Genomic DNA, 21,758 nt, shown 5'->3' with positions numbered 1-21,758 from the left:
TATTGAACAATCAGGCTGAAAATCTTTACACCACATCATGTATTTTGTTTACATCATACTTTAAAGAGAATTACCTTATAATTGTTTTAAGTAAGCGTTCATGTTTTTATTGTAACTATTTTCCGTATCCATCCACTTGTAAAGACAGGATGAATTAGTATCATGGGTTCAACTGTACAGGGAGGAGAGAAAAATAACTAATTTTAGTCAATCTTATTAATTTAAAATCCAATCTCTCGCAAGATTTTCCAGAGTTAGATACAAGTCCTGTGTCCCACTGCAAATGGGGAAGGAGAGAAGATTCCCAGGTCCTATTCCCAACCAGACACCAGGACCCTTAGGCACTACTGTAATACAAATAAATGAGGAAACAGTGGGGTCAGGGAATAGTCACCTCCACAGCAGCATTCTCCATCACCCTAGAAGACTTCCTGCACAGTTCTGGAAAATATTCATGTAGGATTGGGGAACAGAACAGAGCAGATGTGAGAAACAGGCTGATAGCAAAATCAGGGAAGTAAATGCCAACCTCTCACTTCCCCCAGCAGAATTTGGTGAAATCGTCAAAGCAAAGCTTCACACTAACTCAGATGCGTAAGTGTCAGAAATTTCCAAGCCATCACAGAATATTTATTTATGAACACAGCTTTTGCAATTAGAACTAGGAATACTGATCAGAAAGAAACTATAATAATTGTGGAGATACAAATTTACCATAAAACAAAAATCTGCAATGACTGCAAGTTTTCATAACAATAAAACCAAAATCTATTTTTTAAAAACTTTAACTGAAAAATAAATCCATCTCCCTATTAAAGAGATCATTTTATTTTTCAGACAAAAAAAATCACTGATGTTGTTAATGTACTACACTAGACATTTTGTATTATATTAATTATGAGGTGCCTGGAAATAAACTCCACTTGTGTTGGACAATCTCATGAATAGTTCTCTTTTTTAAACAGGACTAGAAAGCAAAATTCAGTGTTCTATCCTGGGCACGTTATGAGTGAGACACTATAAATATGGACAGACATACCTCAGGGCACCATATAAATGTATTTAAAAATCCTTAAACATGACATATCGTTACAAAATTAACTAAGGTCTAATGTATCCACTCCCATGCGAAGACCCAGGGGAAAAAGGCACAGAGGCCAGGAAACAACTTGGGTTCACTGTGTTGAGTTTCTGTAGAATCATTTCCTAAAAGGTGAGATATTTCAGAGGTGTTGGGAATGGGCAAGAAGCATAGACTCCTTGGACAAGCAAGGAAAGCAACTTCCTAGTTGACAGAGGCAATCACATAGAGCAATTGCTCCTCTGTGCTGTCCTCCTGCCTTCACTTGTCACTGGCAGCAAGACTCCTTGAGAAGCTGTGTTATCATCAAGTAATAACTCCTTCAGACAGTACTAACTCCCACAAGGATTTCCAATGGGTAATTCACTGTGTTAGCTGAAAACCATACCAAGAAGAATTTCTATCTTACTCTTCCATCCCCAGAATTGCCTTCCTCAAACTCCCCCCTCTCCCCACAGCTTCAGTGGAACTGCTTCCAAGAAATCCCAAGGGGGATTGTATTATGGTGTAGAGCTACATCTTTCCCCTTTCCTTCCCTACAGCAGTTAGCTCCACAGCACAAAAATGGGTTATGTGATTTAGATTTCAGCTAGTTCAATGAACTGATTACCTGAATAACTCCAAGAGCCTGGTCCAAAATCCACTGAAGTCAACAGGTACCCTTCCATTGACTTCAATAGGCTTTAGATCAAGCCTTAAGCGATTTTATAATTAGTGTTTAATATAGGGGAGGATAGCTCAGTGGTTTCAGTATTGTCCTGCTAAAGCCAGGGTTGTGAGCTCAATCTTTGAGGCAGCCATTTAGGGATTTGGTCCTGCTTTAAGCAGGGGGTTGGACTAGATGATCTCTCAAGGTCCCTTCCAACCCTAATAATCTATGATTTCTCACTGTTAGAAGGTCGCTGATTTTTTTTTATGTGGGAGGGACAGCTCAGGGGTTTGAGCACTGGCCTGCTAAACCCAGGGTTGTGAGTTCAATCCTTGAGGGGGCCACTTAGGGATCTGGGGCAAAAATCAGTATTTGGTCCTGCTAGTGAAGGCAGGGGGCTGGATTCGTTTGACCTTTCAAAAAAGGTCTCCTTCCAGTTCTAGGGATTGGGATATACCAATTTTTTTATATTCTGAAATAACTTTTTCCTGGTTAATATCACTCAGCATATTATTAGCTCCTTGGGAGACTGACGAAATATTTTCAAAGCGTAAAGATGAAACCATTAAAAGTTAAAGGAGATCCAATTTCACCCACATGTACAGCTACCCTGAAAGCGATTTGTTGCAAACATCTCCTGACTCTTGAAAGAACTTTTCGGAAGTACCCGCTGATTAAGAAAAACATAAGACCACTCTTGTAAACTTTCTTTTCTGTGCTGAGGGCAGAGAGAGAATATCACAGCGCAAGTCACAAAATGATGCTCCAGATCTATGAGGCCAGAACTTCTCTAGTAAAGTTTATTACACTGAGAGAGGAACACCATGCAGTCCCAAATGGTAAATCTGAAGATATTAAAAAAAAAAAAAAAAAAAAAATCAACTAGTTTAAAAACACACTAACTTTCAGGTAGTCCCATTAATAAATAACCCTGTCCAAACCAGACATCGCCAAACCATGCCAAAAAAAAAAAAAAAAAAAAAAAAAAAAAGGCTTGTTTTTGGCTTACCTGGCTTGAGTTGCTTGTTGGCTAGTTTTTGGCTTCAGACATGTTGGGCTTGTAGCTTGCTGCTTCTCTTTTTTTGATTGGCTCCCCGCAAGCAGGGATGGGTGGGGGGAGAGTTCAGGGTGCACAGCGGGCCCACCACAGTTCCAAACTGCATGACAGGGGTGATCTAGTCAGAGTGTTGGGGTTCTTAGGGATTCGCTTGTTTTGGCCTTGATTTTTGGCTTATTGTGAAAATCAGGGTGCTTATTTACTGCATGAAAGCTGGCAACCGTGATCCAAACCTTAATGCATGTGAAGATGCGTCAGATGAATGAACCTAATCCTATGCACTGTTCTGCCACTGGATTGCTGTGTTTTAGCAAATCAGATAACCTCTGTGCCTCAGTTTCTCTATATATAAGATGGGCATGATAATACTTACCTTTAATAAAGCACTTTTTGATATTTAGACAAAGGCACTATACTCAAGTGCAAAGCATTATCTGTCCACAACTTTCTCCCTGACAACTTCTCTAAATGCAGAGAGCTCAAGAATGTATACACAACTCACAAAAGGATGTCAATTACTATCAAAATAGCGTGGTTCCTAAGTGACTCCTCTGTTTCTGTTTATTTAGTTTGTTTAACAGATTTGAAAGGACATGAGTAGGTGAAAATAGATTTAAAAAAACAAACTTCTTTATGTGATACTAATACTACCTTAGATTTAAAATAAATTCCGTTTTAACAATCTGATTTATTTTCTGTATTGTTTATAATGTTTGTTCAGACCTTAGCACTTAACTCTGCTTGGAAACTTAAATTAGTCATTTTCACCTTCTATTTCCAATATTGCTGCGGTTTCAGTTCAGAACATTTAAAAATGAATCTTTAAAACTCCCAAAAAATGACTTCTTTTTCTCCAAATATAATGACATTTCTATTTCTATTTGGTTTTGTAACCCCCACTTTATTCCTCTCTCTTTTATTTTAACAATCAAATTAAATGTAAGGTTTGCAACTACTTGATAATATCCCTTTCAAAAAAATTTGTCTCTGAAAAGATGCCAAAATGATGATGTACAAGAATTTTTGCGTTGGAATGCTACAGACCAAGGCCAAATTCTGCTTACATTTACATCAGTTTAAATGCAAAGTAATTCCTGTGGAATCAATTACGTTAACTCCACATTTACATCTGTGTAATGAAGAGCAGAATTTGGCTCACAGATATTGCCTTCTTCTTACCAATATGAGTCACAATTTTGACCCCACAACAATAAATCACCTCATGCTATTTAAACTATAAACACGAAAAAATTGTCCTAATTACTAGAATATATTTTCACATAGTCCATCTTTTCTATAAAGTAAAAAAACCTGGCCTCCAAGATCCACTAGCAAGCCTGGCTACACTATACTACTATACTTCAACACCTGTACTTCTGTTAGTTAGCTGTATTGATTTTTTTTAAAATACCGATCAAAGGGGGTAGAGGACACAAGCAGGTTATTACTCAATGCAGAACATTTACACTGCACATTTTTAAATACCAAACATTTGCAATAATCAATGGGGAGTCTAACTTGTTTAATACTAAAGACATTACTGTAGTTTGGTGTGCCTGAATTGGCTCCCATTGAAGCCCATAGGAGTTTTGCCATAGACTTCAATGACAGCAAAGACAGGTCCCCTAAAGGATTATCAAAAACAATGGTCAGCACACCATGAAGAAGAAATCCTTGTAGCTTTGCCAGAATTACTTCATTCACCATATTCTCCCTGGTGCTGTTTTCCTCTGCCTTGTCCCACAGGAAATGATTTTTGTACCCTTGACGCTATGATAGCAGTACAGATTGACCTTCCCACCCTGCCACATCATTCTTTTCACAGCACTGATGTTCTTTGACACTGAGAGGGAGAAAGAGAGAAAGAACTGGACAAGACAAGTTTAAGAGCACAAAACTGAAAAACTAAATTAAAACAAATACAGCTAGTAGTTTAACATTAGAAAACAGTCATGAAAATTTACCAGCTTAGAATACTCAACTCTCTGTACTAGAATGGTTATAATGATGCAAAACTATTTTACTTTCTCATAAAAAAATTACTTGCCCCATTCAACGGATCCAGTCTACCTTTGATAGACACAAATGTTCTGTTACAAGAAATTATTCCTTAAACTTGGGGGTGGAGGAGAGAACCAAGAAGCTGTACCATCTCACAAGTGAGCCAAGTTGTTAAAGACTTTAGCTGTGTTTTATCAACATTCTCATTTACTAAGAGAGACTAGCTCAAACAGCTCTTAGATTGAGAGCTAATATTTGATTTTGCTGCAGATAAGCATGTTAAAAGTGACAGTCTAAACATCTAACAATATTACTTCTTAAATAAGATATTCAAATAAGTTAGGCAAGTTAAACTGCAATGTGATTTTTGTGTATGTGATAAAGTTTTTATTGACAGTTCAGTACTGCAATACTCAAAAGTTCTTTGTGCTTTAGAATCTAACGCATCCTGCTTGTGAGATTCCGGAACAATTTACTCCATAGTTAGCAGTTTATGCGATAGTTGCAGAAACAGAGGCATTTGTGATTCACATCATGACCATATACATGGTTAAATATCTTTTTTACACTCTTGACAAAATAGGCTAACTGGCCAGAACAAGGACATGTGATTTAAAACAATTTTGCATGATTGCTTCTCTCTTGCTAATAGTTTTGGATTTAAACCAACTAGTCACTGACCCTGACAGGGTGACAACCATGTGATCAACAGTAGTCAAGCCTAAGGATAAGTGATTCTGCAGCACTAAGAGGGCAAAAGACCCTGGGGCTGTATCACTCTCTTTTATGGAAAACCTAATGGGGAGGTGAACATAAAGTTCAAAGGATTAATCTCAAGGTATTTCCTGGAAGATGTGTCCACTCAAGTGGGAATTTTAGGGAGCACAAAATAGATGGAAATATGGTCACCCAACTCTGTAGCTCCCGAGGCATCTCAGAAAGAGGAGACCCTGACATCCACGGGAACAGGATGGGGCAACAGTTCAACACCTCCATGCCCTATTTGGTCCTTCCCTCTTTTCCCCAGACAATACAGCTCCAGCACAAAGATGCTGCTCTTGGCTAAATCAGACAGATAGCTTTACAGTAGGAGTCATGGAAGCAGGGCTGGAGACGTGGGTGACTGCCCAGCGTGCTGTGGTCAGAGGCACAGCAACATGGTCAAGAGGCTGCAAAAGGCCTGTGCCCACCTGGGAGGCAGGAGGAGGGGATAAAGGGGGTTGTGGGGCAGGATCCAAGTAGCATGACACCTGCAACTCTGCCACCGCTCGACCTGCTGCCTCTCTGACTGCTGAGTGGCCACCCATTGCTGAGTAGTACATAAAGGGCACCAAAGAAAGTTCACCCAGCGCACCATTTTCGCTAAGACTGGCCCTGAAAGGAAGGGACTCTGCAGTGGTTAATGCTGGCAGAATTAATTCTCAATAGGAAATCTATGCAGATATTCATGGGGGAAGCAAGAAATGATGTTACAAAGAGCAGTTGGTCCCCAGCTTCCATGCCCAATCTAACCCATTACAAGTATACATAGCTAATGTGAACCAGCATCATTATTAATAACTCTTTTGACTGTAATTAGGTGTGTCAACACCAATAAGAAGCAGAATATTTCTTCATTGCCAGGTTACCAGAATTACTAATGGCCACCAACCAAAAGCCGTAACTTTTCAGAATTTAAATGGTTTTTCCATATTTTTTCAGTAAAGTTTTATGCAGACAGTGTTATTTCCTCCCCTACTTCCCTCGTCCCCCCAAAAACAAACAAACTATGTTTCAGAATGAAAGCTGCCTATCCAGGTGTTTCAACAAGCATTTCAGCTAAACTCATAAAAGGGAGTTATCTTTTAGTTATCTCCTCACTCACTTCACAAGAAAAAAACTCTACAGCGATTGTATAAGGCCATGCATGATCCATACACAAACATAAATCTATCTACTTATGTAGTTACATTGCACATTAAATTATTGCTAGACAATGAAAAAACAACACAAACAAAAAAAGAACTTCAAAAAACAACAACATGTACCATACACTGTTGTTTCTTAGCAGCCATGATTTCATATAGGAGATTGTTTGTTTTTTAATATACGAGTCTGAATTTTCACCCCTGACAAGATTTCCATCATTCCTCAGTTTTACAGACAGGTGTAATGCAAGAAAGCAGGTAAGGTACCAAAAAAATTTTAAACCCCACTAGACAATTTTTAAAGATAGTTTGGCCAATTTTTTTCATAAAGAGTTAATAAATAACTTTGGCAGATGCCACTGACGTTTAAAACAGACCTACTATTTCTCTAGCCAAAGGTGGTTTTCTAGGCATGGGGGAAAAAAACAAACGCACAGTAAAAAAAAAAAAAATTTGAAATATGATGCCTAAAATGACAATAAAAAGTGAAGCTCTCTCCATAAACTTCCCTCTATTTGTTTAAGAAAGCTGCTTCCATAACTTGCCTCTAACAGATAAAATCATGACAAGAATAACAAAAAATGTCGTGTGTGTCAGACACTGCTGAGATTATAAAAGACACTCTTTCAAATTATCCCAAGACAGAATGGCATAGTTCATCAAGTGCTTTTCATGGGCTGGGGGAAATAACACAGCTGCTCCAAGTCTGCTAAGACAAGAATCAATGTCTTTCAATCGCGCTATATCTAAGGCAAACAGGCTAAAAAAATTTCTTATCTCTGCACAACTGCCTTGTGGCACTTTCCATCTGAAATGCTAAAACTCAGATTTTCTGGGTGTGTTCAAGAACTATTTTAGGTAACTGCCTTCAGGCAACAGAACACATGAATAGACAGACAGTTATTTCAAGAAATATATATTTTTGACATGAAATAACCCTTCTTTGGAATTCTAGCCATACTTACAAAGTATACCATTTATGGAACAGAGTGTCCAGCTATTCCTATGGGAATCTGAAAACTCTATGAGTGTTACCTCAGTCAGTATAAGATGCACATGGCAAAAACTGTGACTCAAAAACCATATTAAAAAAAAAGCATGATATTGTTCTTACAGTGGCAGAAAAAGCAGCTAAACCACACTGCACTAGCAAGCTAGAATAAGAATGCCAGTTTCTATTTGACACACTTGTTACCATGAATGTGACTTGGCACAATATTTAAACAGAGCATTTTAATACAAAAGGGAGTGTGGTAAATGGGGAAAGAGTTATAATGAGGGAGACCTGCAAGTACCATGGGACAATGCTGTCCCAAAAGTACTAACATTATTATCTGTAACCATTGTGCAACTCAGATCACAAAAGCGTTCAGTCACCACCTTCCTCATTACAATGCTGATTTCTTTACCTAATAGGTTTTTTAATTACCACTTCTCTCTGGTCTCTAAAAATCTTAACATTTGGATAATGATGGCCACATCTACATACTCTGAAATCAGTCTTAATTTTAATAAGTTCTGAAGACATTTCAATCAGTTTTCAGTTCTTAAAACACCTGAATTCTGTAGGGAAATATAGAGATTATGCAGCAGCTATTTAGAGATGTTTCCTATCTAACACTAAGAGTTCTCTGAAAGTAAGTATGGGATTTTGAAGCAGAGTTTTAAGCTCTAGTGTTGATGAGGAAGCTCAGCAGAAACATCTAGACCTGGCAAGAGCCAAAGATTTCAAATTACGAGTTAACCAGGAGAAGTTACTTTTCAAATACCTCTGGAAACACTAAAAAAATGAAAATGGCAAAACCTGAAGTCAAAATAGACAAATGATGGAGCAATAAATACCTCTACCCTGAAATAATACAACCTGATAGAACACAAATTCGGATATAACGCGGTAAAGCAGCGCTCTGGGTCAGGTGGGGCTGTGCGCTTCGACGGATCAAAGCAAGCTCGATATAACACGGTTTCACCTATAATGTGGTAAGATTTTTTTAGCTCTCGAGGACAGCATTATATCGGGGTAGCAGTGTAACAGCAAATTTATTGGCTATTAGCACAGGAGAAATGGAGGCTTGTTCAGTGAGTTATGGGACTCAAAACTGGAAATACCAAGGAGGTGTGCACAGGTCCATACCAAAACTGGTATTATTAGTAGCATATTTATTGAAGTACCAGCTAAAAATAAAAACCTAATGGGAGAAGCATTCTCAGCCTAAGCAGACTGAAAAAAGTCAATGTTTTGCCTGAACAAAGGACTACAAAAGACTGATCATGATGCTGAGGTCTCTACATGTTAGGAAACTAATTGTTCCTATCCACTACACACCAAGAGAGACCATTTTCTTAACTGTTACAAAAACGGAACAGATGTTCCCTGGCACATAAGTACATTCTGAAATTCTTATCTATCATTACACTAGTTATTTTTAAAGACCTTTATCACCAGGACATCGAAACAGTGACAATTTTATCACTTTCATGATATCTGCAATACCTATGTATTTGTATAAACATAAGGAGAGCTATCCACTATAATTTAATTCAACAGTGAATACAGATAGTGTTTTGATGCATAAATGCCATTCAGTATCTCCTGCCACAATTGCCACATATTTTCTCGTGACAATGGTCTTCACTGTGCAAGAAGTGGCAAGAAGATTTAGACATGGCCTGGTTGCGTGGGTCTAAGGAAAGTACCAAGTCAAAGATGATGACCAGGTTACAAGTATGAGTGACAAGGAGGAAGGTGCTGCTGTCCATGGTGACTGAGAAAGTAGAGAAGGGTCAGGGAGGGGGAACGGGAAGATCAAGAGCTCAGTTTCAGCCACGTTGAGAAAGAGTTGCTAGCTGGAAATTCATCAGAGATGAGGAGGACAGGCTGAAATCTTGGTCTGGATAGACGAGTGGATAGGTATATCTGTGAGCTATCAGCCTACAGATGATAGCTTAAGCTATATTTATGAATGAAATTACCTAGAGTGTATGTAGAGGGCATTAAGAAGGGGAAAGGATCTAAGATGGAGCTGGAGGAAAGGAACTTGATATGGCAACTGCAGACAGCATGTTCAATGAGCCCAGAGATGAAGAAGGGGAGACAATGGAGCAACAGCTGGAGAAGCAAGTGAGGTCAAAGGTGGTTTTTGTTTTCATAGAGACTAAAACATGCTTGTATTAGGGACACATTATGGAGAGGTGAGGGATGAGGTAAGAGTGGGGCAAGCAAGATCAGATGATTGGATAGGGCTGCTGACACATATGGGTTATAAGAAAGCTTAGCCTCAGTAACTGGGGAGAAGGAGGTGATGGTAGCAACGGTGGGGAGAGGCCCTTTCAATGGGGATTTTAACTTTATACCAGAAATATTAAAGAAACTGCCGTTGACCAGGTCCAGTAATGAAAGTGTACGTCTCAGATCCTGACCTAACAAAACACATACTAATCAAGGCCTCAAACTGCTTAGAATTTCACAGGAAAAAGAAAACAATAATTACAAGCACTTTAAGCATAACCACTAGTATAGACAAAATCTGAAATTCAAAAGAAGAAACAAAAATGATTGCACAACATTTTTCAAACAAACACTTATTTTTTCTTCAATAATTTAACTTGTCCTCCTCTCTCAACAACCAGTAATACATTATGGTTGCCATAAAATTCTAATAATAAAACTATGATTGAATTACAGCTGAAATGCAAAAATTACTATTTCATGTAAGATTTTAGTTTCAGTGTGGCCTAAAAAATATAGTTTTCAATATAAGTAGGGCTGCAATTCAAAACCTTTTAAATAGATGCTAAGAGCTGTGAAGAACTGTGTACCTTCTACCATTTCAAAAAGTTAATCCTCGAGAATAAAAGAAGTCTAACTAAGTTGTGTAACAAACTAACTTAAATGAAACTGCAAATCTGGATACGGATAAGGAAGACTTACGAAACAGAAAGTCTTAAGAGTCTGGGTGCAATTCATTTGGATTTTATCCATGGTAACTGCGAGTAAGCCTTATTAGACTATTACTAGGAATAAAGTAAACTGACCTATCTGAATAGAGTTTTTTTGCACTTATTATTAAGCCTAATGTCATGTTTAAACTATTTGAAATAAAAATCCTGCAGTTAGCAAAAGTTTGCACATGACTGACCTAAATCAGTTGCAGTTTTTAGAAGATTTTTGTCCACATCAGTAGCATTCCCAAGCTTAATTAGGATTAAAAAAAAAAAACAAGTATGTGGAGGCAACTCGGACAAGAAAGGAACAAAATATTCCAAATGTTCAGCTAGAAAAAAGAAATCTGCTTAAACTAATGTAAATAATATACTTATGGAAGTTTTTCCCCCCAAAAGACAAAACCAAGGCAGTGTTCTAATATTACAATCTTCAGAATACCATATAAGATTTCTAACCCACAGTCTCAAATACCTACTCTACCCTGCACTGAAATAGTCCATTCACTATCTATGTTTTGCTGCTTGGCAACGGCAACTAATTATTTCTGTATGTTTTCTATACAGATTGATCATAGTTATGGCAAAATAGATTACTGCTGTTTTTAAATATAATTCAGGATGTTAAAATATTGGCTAATACTATGAAAAGAACTAGCCTCAAGGCAAACATTAATGTATAGATCATCCTCTAAAAAACAAGCATAGCCATACAGTAATTATAGCAGTAATAATAAAATAAAGGAATAAGAAATTGATAGCAGAACACAAGAGACCTATAGGCCTAAACCTACAAGAATAGCTTAAGCAGTTAGCATAAGTATAAGGCCTTACAGCCTGAGTAAGAGTAGTTGCTCAATACATTGGCATGAGTAAGCAAACTAACAGTGATCTTAAGTTACAAGATGGCATAAAACTTTGTTTATTGTTTTGTAACAGTCACAAGTGTTGCAAGAATGCAAGTTGTACCAGTTTTAGAGTATTTTTGGAGGGAACATTAGCAAATGCTTAATCGCTGGCAACCACAGTAATACAACTGATATATATGTTCATGAGTTTATCTTCATTAATAAACTAACCTACAGGATAATAGTATGTGAGTGAGGAAGTTAAGATATGGTAAAGGAGAGATGAGCTATGAATACATATCCCTGAACCATCAGGGTCTATAAAACACCCTGGTCTCAGGTATGGCCATTGGGAGTTCTTCACCGGTGTACCCAAGTCAGACTATGATCAGTCTCAACTTCTAGAACTCTTCCCAAGGATACAGCGAGTACATACCTATAATGGTACTGCCTGTCTTAACAGCGTTGTATTACATCACTTTACTTGTCTAGATTGGTTTACTTATTGGACTAATCATTTTAATAATAAAAATTTTACAATTACAGAAGGTTTTCCGAGAGCGTGAGTGTTTCTGACACTGCCATGCCCCCATGGGGTTCCCAAAGCAGTAATACTGAGCCTGATTTAGGTCAAGAACCTACTACATTTCAGCGTGTTACTTGGGGATTCTAAATCAATAGATCAGGCAAGACAAGGGAGAGGGGTAATTTGCAGAACGGTCTCCATCCATTTTGTGCTTGGAGTTTTGCACCTCCGTCTGAATAGCAGAAGCATATCTGAACAGTTGCACCTATTCCTACCTATTATTACCCAACCGTGGGTGAAAATCAAATGGTTAGAAGTGAAGTTACTCATTTTTGCAGCTGCAGTTCATATTGCAGGGGCCAATACGTGAGTGCAAATTGTACCTGCGAACAGGAAAGAGGCAGGGCCTCTCAGTCTGCTGAAAAACAGAGCCCAAATTATTTAATATATTGAGCAAAATAAGCCCATTAACCTTCTAGCACTATATATTTGTGAATTATTTATGTATCATAGGAGACAAAAGATGCAGTTCAGTATAATGTATTTTTGGGGTAGTGTGTGGCGGGAGGCGGAGGAAGAGTTTAATTTTGATACATATACTGCGTTGTAAATTAAACTGCACCTACCTCCCACAGAGGTTAAGGATTTGTACAGACATCTTTAAACAGTCCGAGCAGAATATTTAAAGATCAAATCATGATTTTATACCACAAATAAAATAAATGGATTAACACTTTAGCCTGAAAAATGTTTTATCCTGATTAGTTTATTAATCACGTCATGAGGATTATGACACAGTTATAATTATCTGAGATATTATGCTATTTTCTCCTTTCATTTTGGTTAAGCCAAAGCATGCTAAGAATTTCCATAAGGAATAAAATAATTCCTAGTTCCTGAAGATGTTTTAAATGCTAATGCGCTGTTCTCATTCATCAAACAGAGCTGTACTCCTTTCAGATAAAAAACAAAACAATCTACACTCCCCCCACAACACAAAAGCTCCAGAAAGAGCCCACCATGCAGCCCATGAATAGCTGCAAATGCAGATGACCTGCTCATAAATTCTGAGGGATTTTTTAAACACATACAATAGTCTAGAAATTAAAGTCTTAGGATACCTTGAGCTTGCATATTTAAGAAATTCACTGACAGCTCAGGGGGTTAATACATTACTCTTTGGCAGATTGACTTAAAATCCTAAACTAAGATACGAAAATGAGTTTGGTAGTCTCATAGTTCATTTGACCACAGAGTAATTATTGCCTTGTTTACCATAATTGGTAATCTACACTCAAGACAGAAAAAGGTGCGCTAGAAGCTTACATGGTTTATAATACAAAATGGCTCAAGCTGCTATTATTGTTCTCACTTTCATGTACACTAAATTCACTTATACTTTATAAAAAGTAATTTGGTATAGAAATTCACAAATTACTCTGATAAAAGATGCAACTGCAAGACAGAAACCTCTATTTGGCAATACAAGAGACATTTTAAATTCCATATGTATAACAAATAAAACTGAACCTTGATAATTCATATAAATGACTGGTGATGGGACCCATTATGAATTATGCTCCAGAAATTTGTGAAATAGGCTCCAATCCCGCAAGGGCTCCACATAGATAATCCCCATACTCAGCTCGTACCCCCCAGTCAATGTAACAACTCGTGACTAAATATAGGCACCTCACCTGTCTATCTATCTTGCTGAACTGAAGCCTTAGCTCTCCTTAGCTAATCCTGCTCTCACTGAAGCTAATAGCAACGTTTTTATTAATTTCAATTAGACTAAAGACTGGGTCCTAAGTGAATAAACATACACACAGAAGGACAATTCCTGAGAGAATGTAATTTATTTTTAATTATTTCTAATAGTTTATATACTACCAATTATATTGGAGAATATTTTATAAAGACAGTGAACTCTTAGTAACAGAAGACCTAACTAAAACGGTCAACTAGTCTGTCTTTGCAGAGAAGTCAGGTCTGATTAAGGGGTTTGTTTTGCTTTTTGGGGGTTGATTTGTTGTTGTGGTGGTGGGATTTTTTGTTTGAATTATCAGGTTTGTGTTGTATGTACAAGCAAACACGAGTAAACTGTACCTGACAACTCCTGTTATTTTTGTTATGACCTACAAAGGATTGAACAACTGATCTGAGACAGAGAAAATAAGTTTGGCTTTTTGTTTTGTTTTTTTAAATTATCTAAAAAAACTAAAACAAAAAACAAACCATACATTCTCTTATATTTCTATGTCCATTTATCTTAAACAAACTGTTCAGAAGTTTAAACCTTTTAAAATTATTTTTGCTAAGACAATTTTAATTACAGAATTATTATTTTTACAGGACTAAAAAAATAAAAAAAAAAGATACACATCCCTCTTCCAATCTCAATGGGAATAGTTACATTTCAAAAACTGGGCTGCCATCATCAGTGATGCCAATGCGAGCACACACACAAAAAACCCATAATCATTTCATGCCATTAAAAATAAAGTGATGAAAGTAAACTTCACCTATCAGAAACAGAAAAAAATGGTACTGAAAGTCATTTTATATTTCTCATACAAGTTAGAGATGAAAGAGCTTTACACAGTCATCTACTTCATCCCTCTGTCAGTGATTTTTTTCTTCTCCTGTATATTTTAGAAGGCTCTCTTTGATCTAGATTTAAAGTATCCCAAGCAATGTGACTCTCTTCACTTTTCTTAAGAGACTATTCCAAATCAATAACTATAAGAAAGTTTTCTAAGAAAGTATTTAAAAAATGAAGAGCAAAAACATATTTATAAACCTGAATTTTTTTTTTTTTTTTAAACACACACCTCCTCTTTACTACTATTTTTTTCCTCTTAATCCGCTGCATCCTGGCCTGCATTACCATCACCCCCCAGGCTTGTAAGCATCAATGACAACCAATGCTGTTGTAGAAAAGAAAAACAACATGCCTGGCATTCTCAGTGTCGCCTGCTGGCAGGCTCCAGTTGCTGCAACTAGAGAATCTCTGTAGTCTGAACCAGAAATACAATTGACTATCAAAACTAAAACCAGTTTGCGCACACAGTACACAGAGTGGGACCAAGTCTGACTATATCATTTATTTCCAAGATTCATGCTGTTTAACTCTCAGAACTCATTCACACTGTGACTGTTTCCATCAATGAGTTATGTAATGTCTTTATTACCTTACCGAAATAAGTGATGAATATATAATCAAGCCATATTACATTGTATATCATATCACTGATAAAATATGAATATATGGGTAAAAAGTTTTATTTTAAATCTAACCTAGGATTTAAAAGAAAAAAATTCTTAAATCACAAAATAATTAGCCTGATACTTCAGGTTCTTCTAATGACTCTTACCATGATGAAAAAAAAGATAGAAAGCTAAATAAAAATTAAAACACAGGCTAGTTATACTGAAATTAGCTTCCCCCCTACCAGTTTAGCAAGTTAAATTCACCACAGCAATCAAAAATGAAAGCTGAAAAACCTGGTTAAGATATTCATCATTGCTACGTTACGTCACTTTATAAGTAATCATAGTATTGAATAAGAACAGATAACATATTTCAAAGAATGACCTAAAAGATCCAATGACTAGCTAAGTACAAGAACATCAACATTCTTAACTAAATATAGTTGTAGTAATACTGCTATTGCTACGATTATGTCAACTTTTCCATTTTAAATCTCCTCCTAACCCTTTTCCAAGAGTTTAGAACTCCACTATAAATATTCAACCCAGCATGAAATTTAATATACAAAGAGTCATTCCTAAAGCAATTTTTTTAATCCAAAATCCCAGCTCATCCTCTCCAAAAAACCCAAAAAATCTATTCACGTTTTTAACTTATAGTGCATAAAAACTGTAAGTTTACTGATTATTCCCCCCCACACACACACGCTGTAACTTAATATACTAAGATTTTTTTTAAATGAAATTTGAAAGACATTATTGAAACCTTCTAACATGATGATACAACTTGGAGGAGGCTTTTTTTTTTTTTTAAATGTTTATAGCTTGTGCTCAATAGTAGACTAAAAATATACAAAGCCTCAATTCTGCAATACACATGCACTTGACTTTATAATCATGAGTAGCCCCACTAATTTTGATGAGACAAGTCATAGAGCCTTAGGTCCCACTATTGCAAAATGCTCTTTGCTAGTAGATTTCTGCATCCACACAGCAACCTGTGGACTTCCAGTGGAAGCAGGATCTGGCCCCTAATCAATTTTAGTCCACTGATGAAAAAACAGATTCAAATGCTTTGTATTTGTATAGCACTTTTCATCTGAGGAGCTCTAAGTGATTTACAAACTGTAGCTCTCATCTCCCCAGGAGAAAAGTAGATATTATATTTCCCATCCACAAATTGAGGAGGCTGAAACAGAGATGTGAAATGACTTGCATGTGTCACTGACAGAGCCAGGAGAATGAGATTTCCTGGCTGCCATCCCCATGCTCAGACCACTATCCCAATGGTGCCTCTGACATTAAACACATGTGTAACTGCCCTCACCTCCACCCACTATCCCTGTCCCATCTCTGAACTATTAAGTGTGTGAGTGTGACTACCTTATAAAAAAGAACCAGGTAACACTTTATTATACATTCTAATACCTAAATATAATGAGATCTCAACAACAACCCAACCCTGCAAACCCTTACTCATGGGAGTAGTTAGTGAAGTTAGTGGGAATACTTACTTGAGAAAGGACTACCCACATGAGTACGGGTTTGCAGGGGAAAGGCCTCATTCTGTAAGTCACCTTCCTTGCGTCTCAGTATCAGAGGACACTGCTGCAACTTTTCACTCTTACCAACCCTTGACAAACCGATTTGAAATTTACAAGTTAAAAATCATAATGGCAGTGCTATGGCAGACCCTTGCCTATAAACAATGTAGAAATTCAGCCTTAAGTGGAGAGTCTTTGGTGTGGAGCTCTTGCAAGAGGAGGAGAAATGGATGGTGAAGCAGAAAATAGTTACAGAAACAGGTACACAAGAGTGTTTATTGCAGTCTTTCCAAAATAGCATTTGATTTGTTTGCACTATTACAAGTAATCTAGTAGGTCCCTCACAAACTTAATGTAAAAATCTGCAATCATTGTCAGAATCTTAGGGTGAAAGAGTCAGCTGTCAAGTGACTATCACTGCACGATGTAAGTACCAGCAATCAATGTGGAAAGTTCTAAAAACTCCATTATCCCGTTCCCATTGATATGTTTAATCTATTTACAAAGTATCAACTTGCTGAACCAATGAACTCTTGTTAGCGCAATAAATTCTCCAATGCAAGACTTCTTTGGAGCCACTAAATTTTAAAAAAACATTCCCTGTCAGCGAATATGGCAAACATCTGTCACAGTACTAATTTTAGAGTATGAATTCTTAAAGTATTAAAAAATTACCTTTTCAGCTTGTCAAAATGTGTTATAGTCTGCTATTCAGGTTAATAAAAGCACAACACCAATATAATTATGAAGAGTTCAAGAATTCCAATTGTTGAGTCAGATATTCTTTATATGTCAGTATGAATATAGGAAAGAGCACACAAATAAAATTAGCAAACAAAACATACTAAGCAGTTCTGTACTGATAACTGACCCAACAATAATCTTCCTTCAGTGACTTCATTATGAAGACTCCCGCTAGTGTTTAATGTATATAATGCTAATTATGAAAATTGGAAAGGTGTTCTTAAATACAGCAATCTGCTTATGTACATTTGTGAAATATAGATGATAAAAATTTTAAATTCAATTTAAAAGTACAACGTGACTTTGAAGCTTGAAGGTCACATACAGTAACTGTCCTCATCAGGATTCTTATGTTGGACTGTATCTTCTGTGCTATATCTATATTTAGGTGAAGAAAAAACAGGACATCCTGCTCTATCCTGAATTCAGGAAAGTTCAGTCACTAATTATCATCATTAATCTATTTCATTAAAATTCTAAGCAGTCTATTATTGTGTAAAATCTCAAAATAGCAAGAAAAAAAGAAGACAACTTGACTCTCCTTTCCAACTTTATTATCCCTACCAAAAACCAGGCATTATATTCAGGTCAGCAATGACCTTAGGTAACAGATGACATATTTTCTGTATTTTAACAGACATTTCAAATGCATATATCATTTAAGAAGTTTGGCTTTTCCCCCCTCTCTCCTATCAGTGCTTTTTACTTTAACAGACCATAAATTTGATTGCAAAGAAAAGTTACAGAATTGTGCACTTGTCTTTTTTCCTAAAAGGGGATCTACCCAGCATCATCCTAAAAAGCTTCAAATGCAAAAAAATTACGTTAGGCAGGCCTAAAAACAAACAAAACTCCACATGCCAGAATTTGGTGGTGTCAAAAGATGGTTTCGCTAAAGATGACAATTCTTCACCTGCAATAACTGATGTGAAATTATTGTAAGAAATATGATTAAAATGGAAAAGTATAGATATTATAAGATTCCTGAATAAAACACGGGCTATGAACAGATCCCAGCTATACATGTATATGATAACAACATACTACAAAGCACATGTGAACATGTAAGCATGCAAACAAAATAAATATATTCTGACTTACCCCATTCTAGATACTCAAGAATATTCTTCTCTCTCCTCAGGGGGGAATTATTACATTCATCATAAAGGCAGATGAGTATATCCAGCAAGGTTTCCACACTGAAGCACTGCCCATTAGTCCGAGTTGGCCCATCCAAAATAAACTGTTCCAACTGCCTCAAACGCACCTCTCCAGACATGGTTGTTTCAGTTTGTATTGGGGTTTCTTTTTTAATTATTATTATTGATTTTTTTTAAAACTAACTTTTAAATGGGTTGTTAAAAAATAAAATCAACAACGTATCTTTTTAAACAAATGTCAATCTAGCAAAGGTGGTGCTGAATTTACAATCCACCTCAGTGTTCCTAGCCTGAAAACTGAATCTCGGTCAGTTTCACTCACATACACATATACAGTATATACACATTTGAAAGAAAAGTTATTCTAAAAAAAATATTTTAATACTTTTAAAAAGAAAAATATATAGTTGCTCTTGACATTTAAATAATAATAATTAAAATGAAATTCAACCAAGACTGACACCAATTTATCATATATAGAGCAATAGATATTTTTATATATTTAAAAAGGTCTTCTCCTTCATTCAAAATTCAAATCATGCAACACAATCCTGAAAAGAATCCCACTGCATCATTAAAGTGTAAAAGCCCTATTCAGTTTTCATCAGCAATTCACTTCCCAGGAAGAAGCAGCAGAAGGAAAAATATATAAAAGGAAGAAGAAAATTAAATGCATAGAGGAGGGGAGGGAAAGGGCTGCAAAATACCCACCACCTCCACCTCCTCCTCCTCCAGCACCACTCGGTAAATGCATCAGTGGCAATTTCTTCGGAAAGGTGGGGGGAACAGGTCGCTGGAAGCAGCCCCTCCTCAGGGCTCAGCCAAGTCCTGTCTGAGGAAGGCTTTTCCTTTCTCCTCCTCCCCCTGAACGAGTCTCCTTTTAAGGCTTTTCAGTGATCCCCAAAAATAAAAGGCTTCATCCCCCCCACCTTCTTCTCTGCTGTGTGTGGAGTGGGGCGCTAACCGTCTCCCGAAATACCAGCACCACCCAGGGAAGGTGGGGGGCAGACTAATAATCCTGTCAAATCCTTCCCATGTCTGTGCGTGTCCTCCTGCCGGGTGTCGGCCCTGGGAGCGGAGTGTCCCCCCTCCTGCTGGAGGAGATTAGACGATACTGGACATGTAAGGCCCCCAGGTGCTAGTAAGTGCTGCTGCTGCTGCTGCTGTTTTCAATCCAGGGGATGGAGAGATGCTGCCCCGGCTTCGCCCCACCGGGCTAAGGGCATCTTCCTCCGGCGGCGGGCAGGGAGGGCTCACAGCCTGCGCCCCGCTTTCCGTTCCGCCGGCTCCTGCTCCTCCACACGCCTCCCCTTCGCCGGCCCGGCTCCCGGGTCTCCCCCTCACTCACACCCACAGGCGGCGGCGGCGGCCGCTGCTGGGCTCTCAAGATCCAACATGGCGGCCTCCCCTGCCGTAGCGGACCGAGCAGCCGCTGAGCACAGCTGCAGCGAGCGGCGCTGAGCCTGGGAGCTGCCGCTACTGATGGGATTCAGGGAGGGGGCAGCGGGGGGGAGCCGTTGCTGCAGCAGGGAATGCAGGGATACAGGCGGACTGAGGGGAGGAGGCGAGGAGAGCGGGATGCAAGGGCCCGAGGGTTACTGCAGGAGCTGGGAGCTTCTAGTCTCTGCTTGATGGAGCTGGATGGCTTCCCTGGCTCATGGAGCCCCCCACCCTTGCTGCCCATCCCCTCTCCTCTTAGTCCCCCCTCGCCACAAAAAAAAAAAAAAGCGGTGGGCTTGAGACCCACCTAGCCCCAGCTCCTTAACTTCTCTCTCCATGGTCCCTGCCCTTGGCTGCTACCTGGGCTCTTTCAATGTCTTCTTGGTGGCAAGGTTTTGGTATTTCTCTAATTACACCCTTCCTCAAAAAAAAAAAAAATCCCCTATTTTACCTGAGGAGCCAGAGGGTAGTGTGAGGCATGTTACTTGTTTTTAACTAGAAGCCGTCCCTCGTTATTAGAAACGCTCCCTGTTACATTAAAAAAACTTCAGATTTAGTCTCTTAAAATGTACCTGATCATACATGGTGAGAACATCTACACTTACACACAAGACTTTCCATCCCAAAGGATCGCACAGTGCAACGCAAGCTAATACACACCAGGAATCACTTTCCTCAGCACTGAAATTCAGCCATCTCTGGGGTGGAAAATGGCAGCTGTTTAATAGCACATGGCAATGCCATTCAGTGTAAAGATGCCATGTGAAGAATGGAATATCTAATTGAACCTCCAGGGGGGATTTAAATAAACATCATCTCCAAGAAACATTTAAAGCTTAAACTAACCACCTTTCCATCACAAGAGCAAGGAAAAGAAAACACTGTCTTGGTTTAGACCCATCCAGCAAAGGCTTAGCAGAAAAGGTGAACTTGTACTTTTCTCTGAAGGCTAACTAAATACATTTCTGTTGGAGTTCCAGAGAGAGCAAGTTCCACAGGTAGGGTTCCTCCAGTGACATTGTCCTTCCCCCTGTCCTTGGGAGTGCATGTCTGGAGTTGGATGGTCAGCCAAAGTGCTTCAGCTGGTCTTGGCCACAACTATGGTCAATACAATACTGGAATTTTCTATCTTAGCTTTCCTACTAGGTAACATAAAGCACTAAGAGTTTTATTTGTACCAGTATGTGCAAAAGAATAAGAAAACACAGATAAAAATTAACCATTACACAATCAAGATTCAAAAGAGAAACTCCAAAGCATTTTCCTACACTTACAGAAAGATGAGTCTTTTGAGTAGCCTAGAGTTACGCAAGGCAGCATCTTATCTGTAAACCCTGTGGCCTGAAGATATAGAGGGTAGGGATGAGAGTTCCCTAGTCCCTACTATCATTTGCTGGTGAACAGTAGAAAGGGCAGATAGAATAAACTCCGCAGGAGAAGAAACTGTCTGCCACCATCTGTTGGTGAACAGAGCTGCTTTATTAGCTCTTTATCCAGAACTCCAGAGAGTGGTTCTATAAGGAAGGAGCTCTCTACTCCCAACTATTGGTGAACAGGGGAAAGTACAATTACTGAGAGAATTCATTTGCACAAGCTTCCTATCCAAAAATCCTCTTTGCAATTCGAGAACTCACCAAAACTGTACA

The 21,758-nt window shown here is 38.1% G+C and overlaps 1 protein-coding gene across 4 annotated transcripts in view; it reads right to left on the bottom strand.

Moving 5' to 3' along the window:
• The window catches only part of CDC42BPA (CDC42 binding protein kinase alpha), a 346,923-nt gene extending 326,765 nt beyond the window's left edge, over window positions 1-20,158 (bottom strand). For 2 of the 4 annotated variants that reach the window (XM_032798237.2, XM_075064288.1), the window contains exon 1: window positions 18,614-20,157. In XM_032798237.2, the coding sequence (XP_032654128.1) occupies window positions 18,614-18,791 (178 nt within the window). In that variant the 5' untranslated portion in view covers window positions 18,792-20,157. Of the gene's footprint in view, window positions 1-18,613 lie in introns of all 4 variants that reach the window. The other 2 variants (XM_032798238.2, XM_032798235.2) reach the window with 2 other exon arrangements.
• Window positions 20,159-21,758: the final 1,600 nt, after the last annotated feature.

The sequence above is a fragment of the Chelonoidis abingdonii genome, chromosome 3 (genome assembly GCF_003597395.2).
Source record: "Chelonoidis abingdonii isolate Lonesome George chromosome 3, CheloAbing_2.0, whole genome shotgun sequence".
In the NCBI taxonomy this organism is placed as follows: domain Eukaryota; kingdom Metazoa; phylum Chordata; order Testudines; family Testudinidae; genus Chelonoidis; species Chelonoidis abingdonii.
Note: the sequence above shows the minus strand (reverse complement) of the source record. Positions and strands in the feature narration are given on the sequence as shown.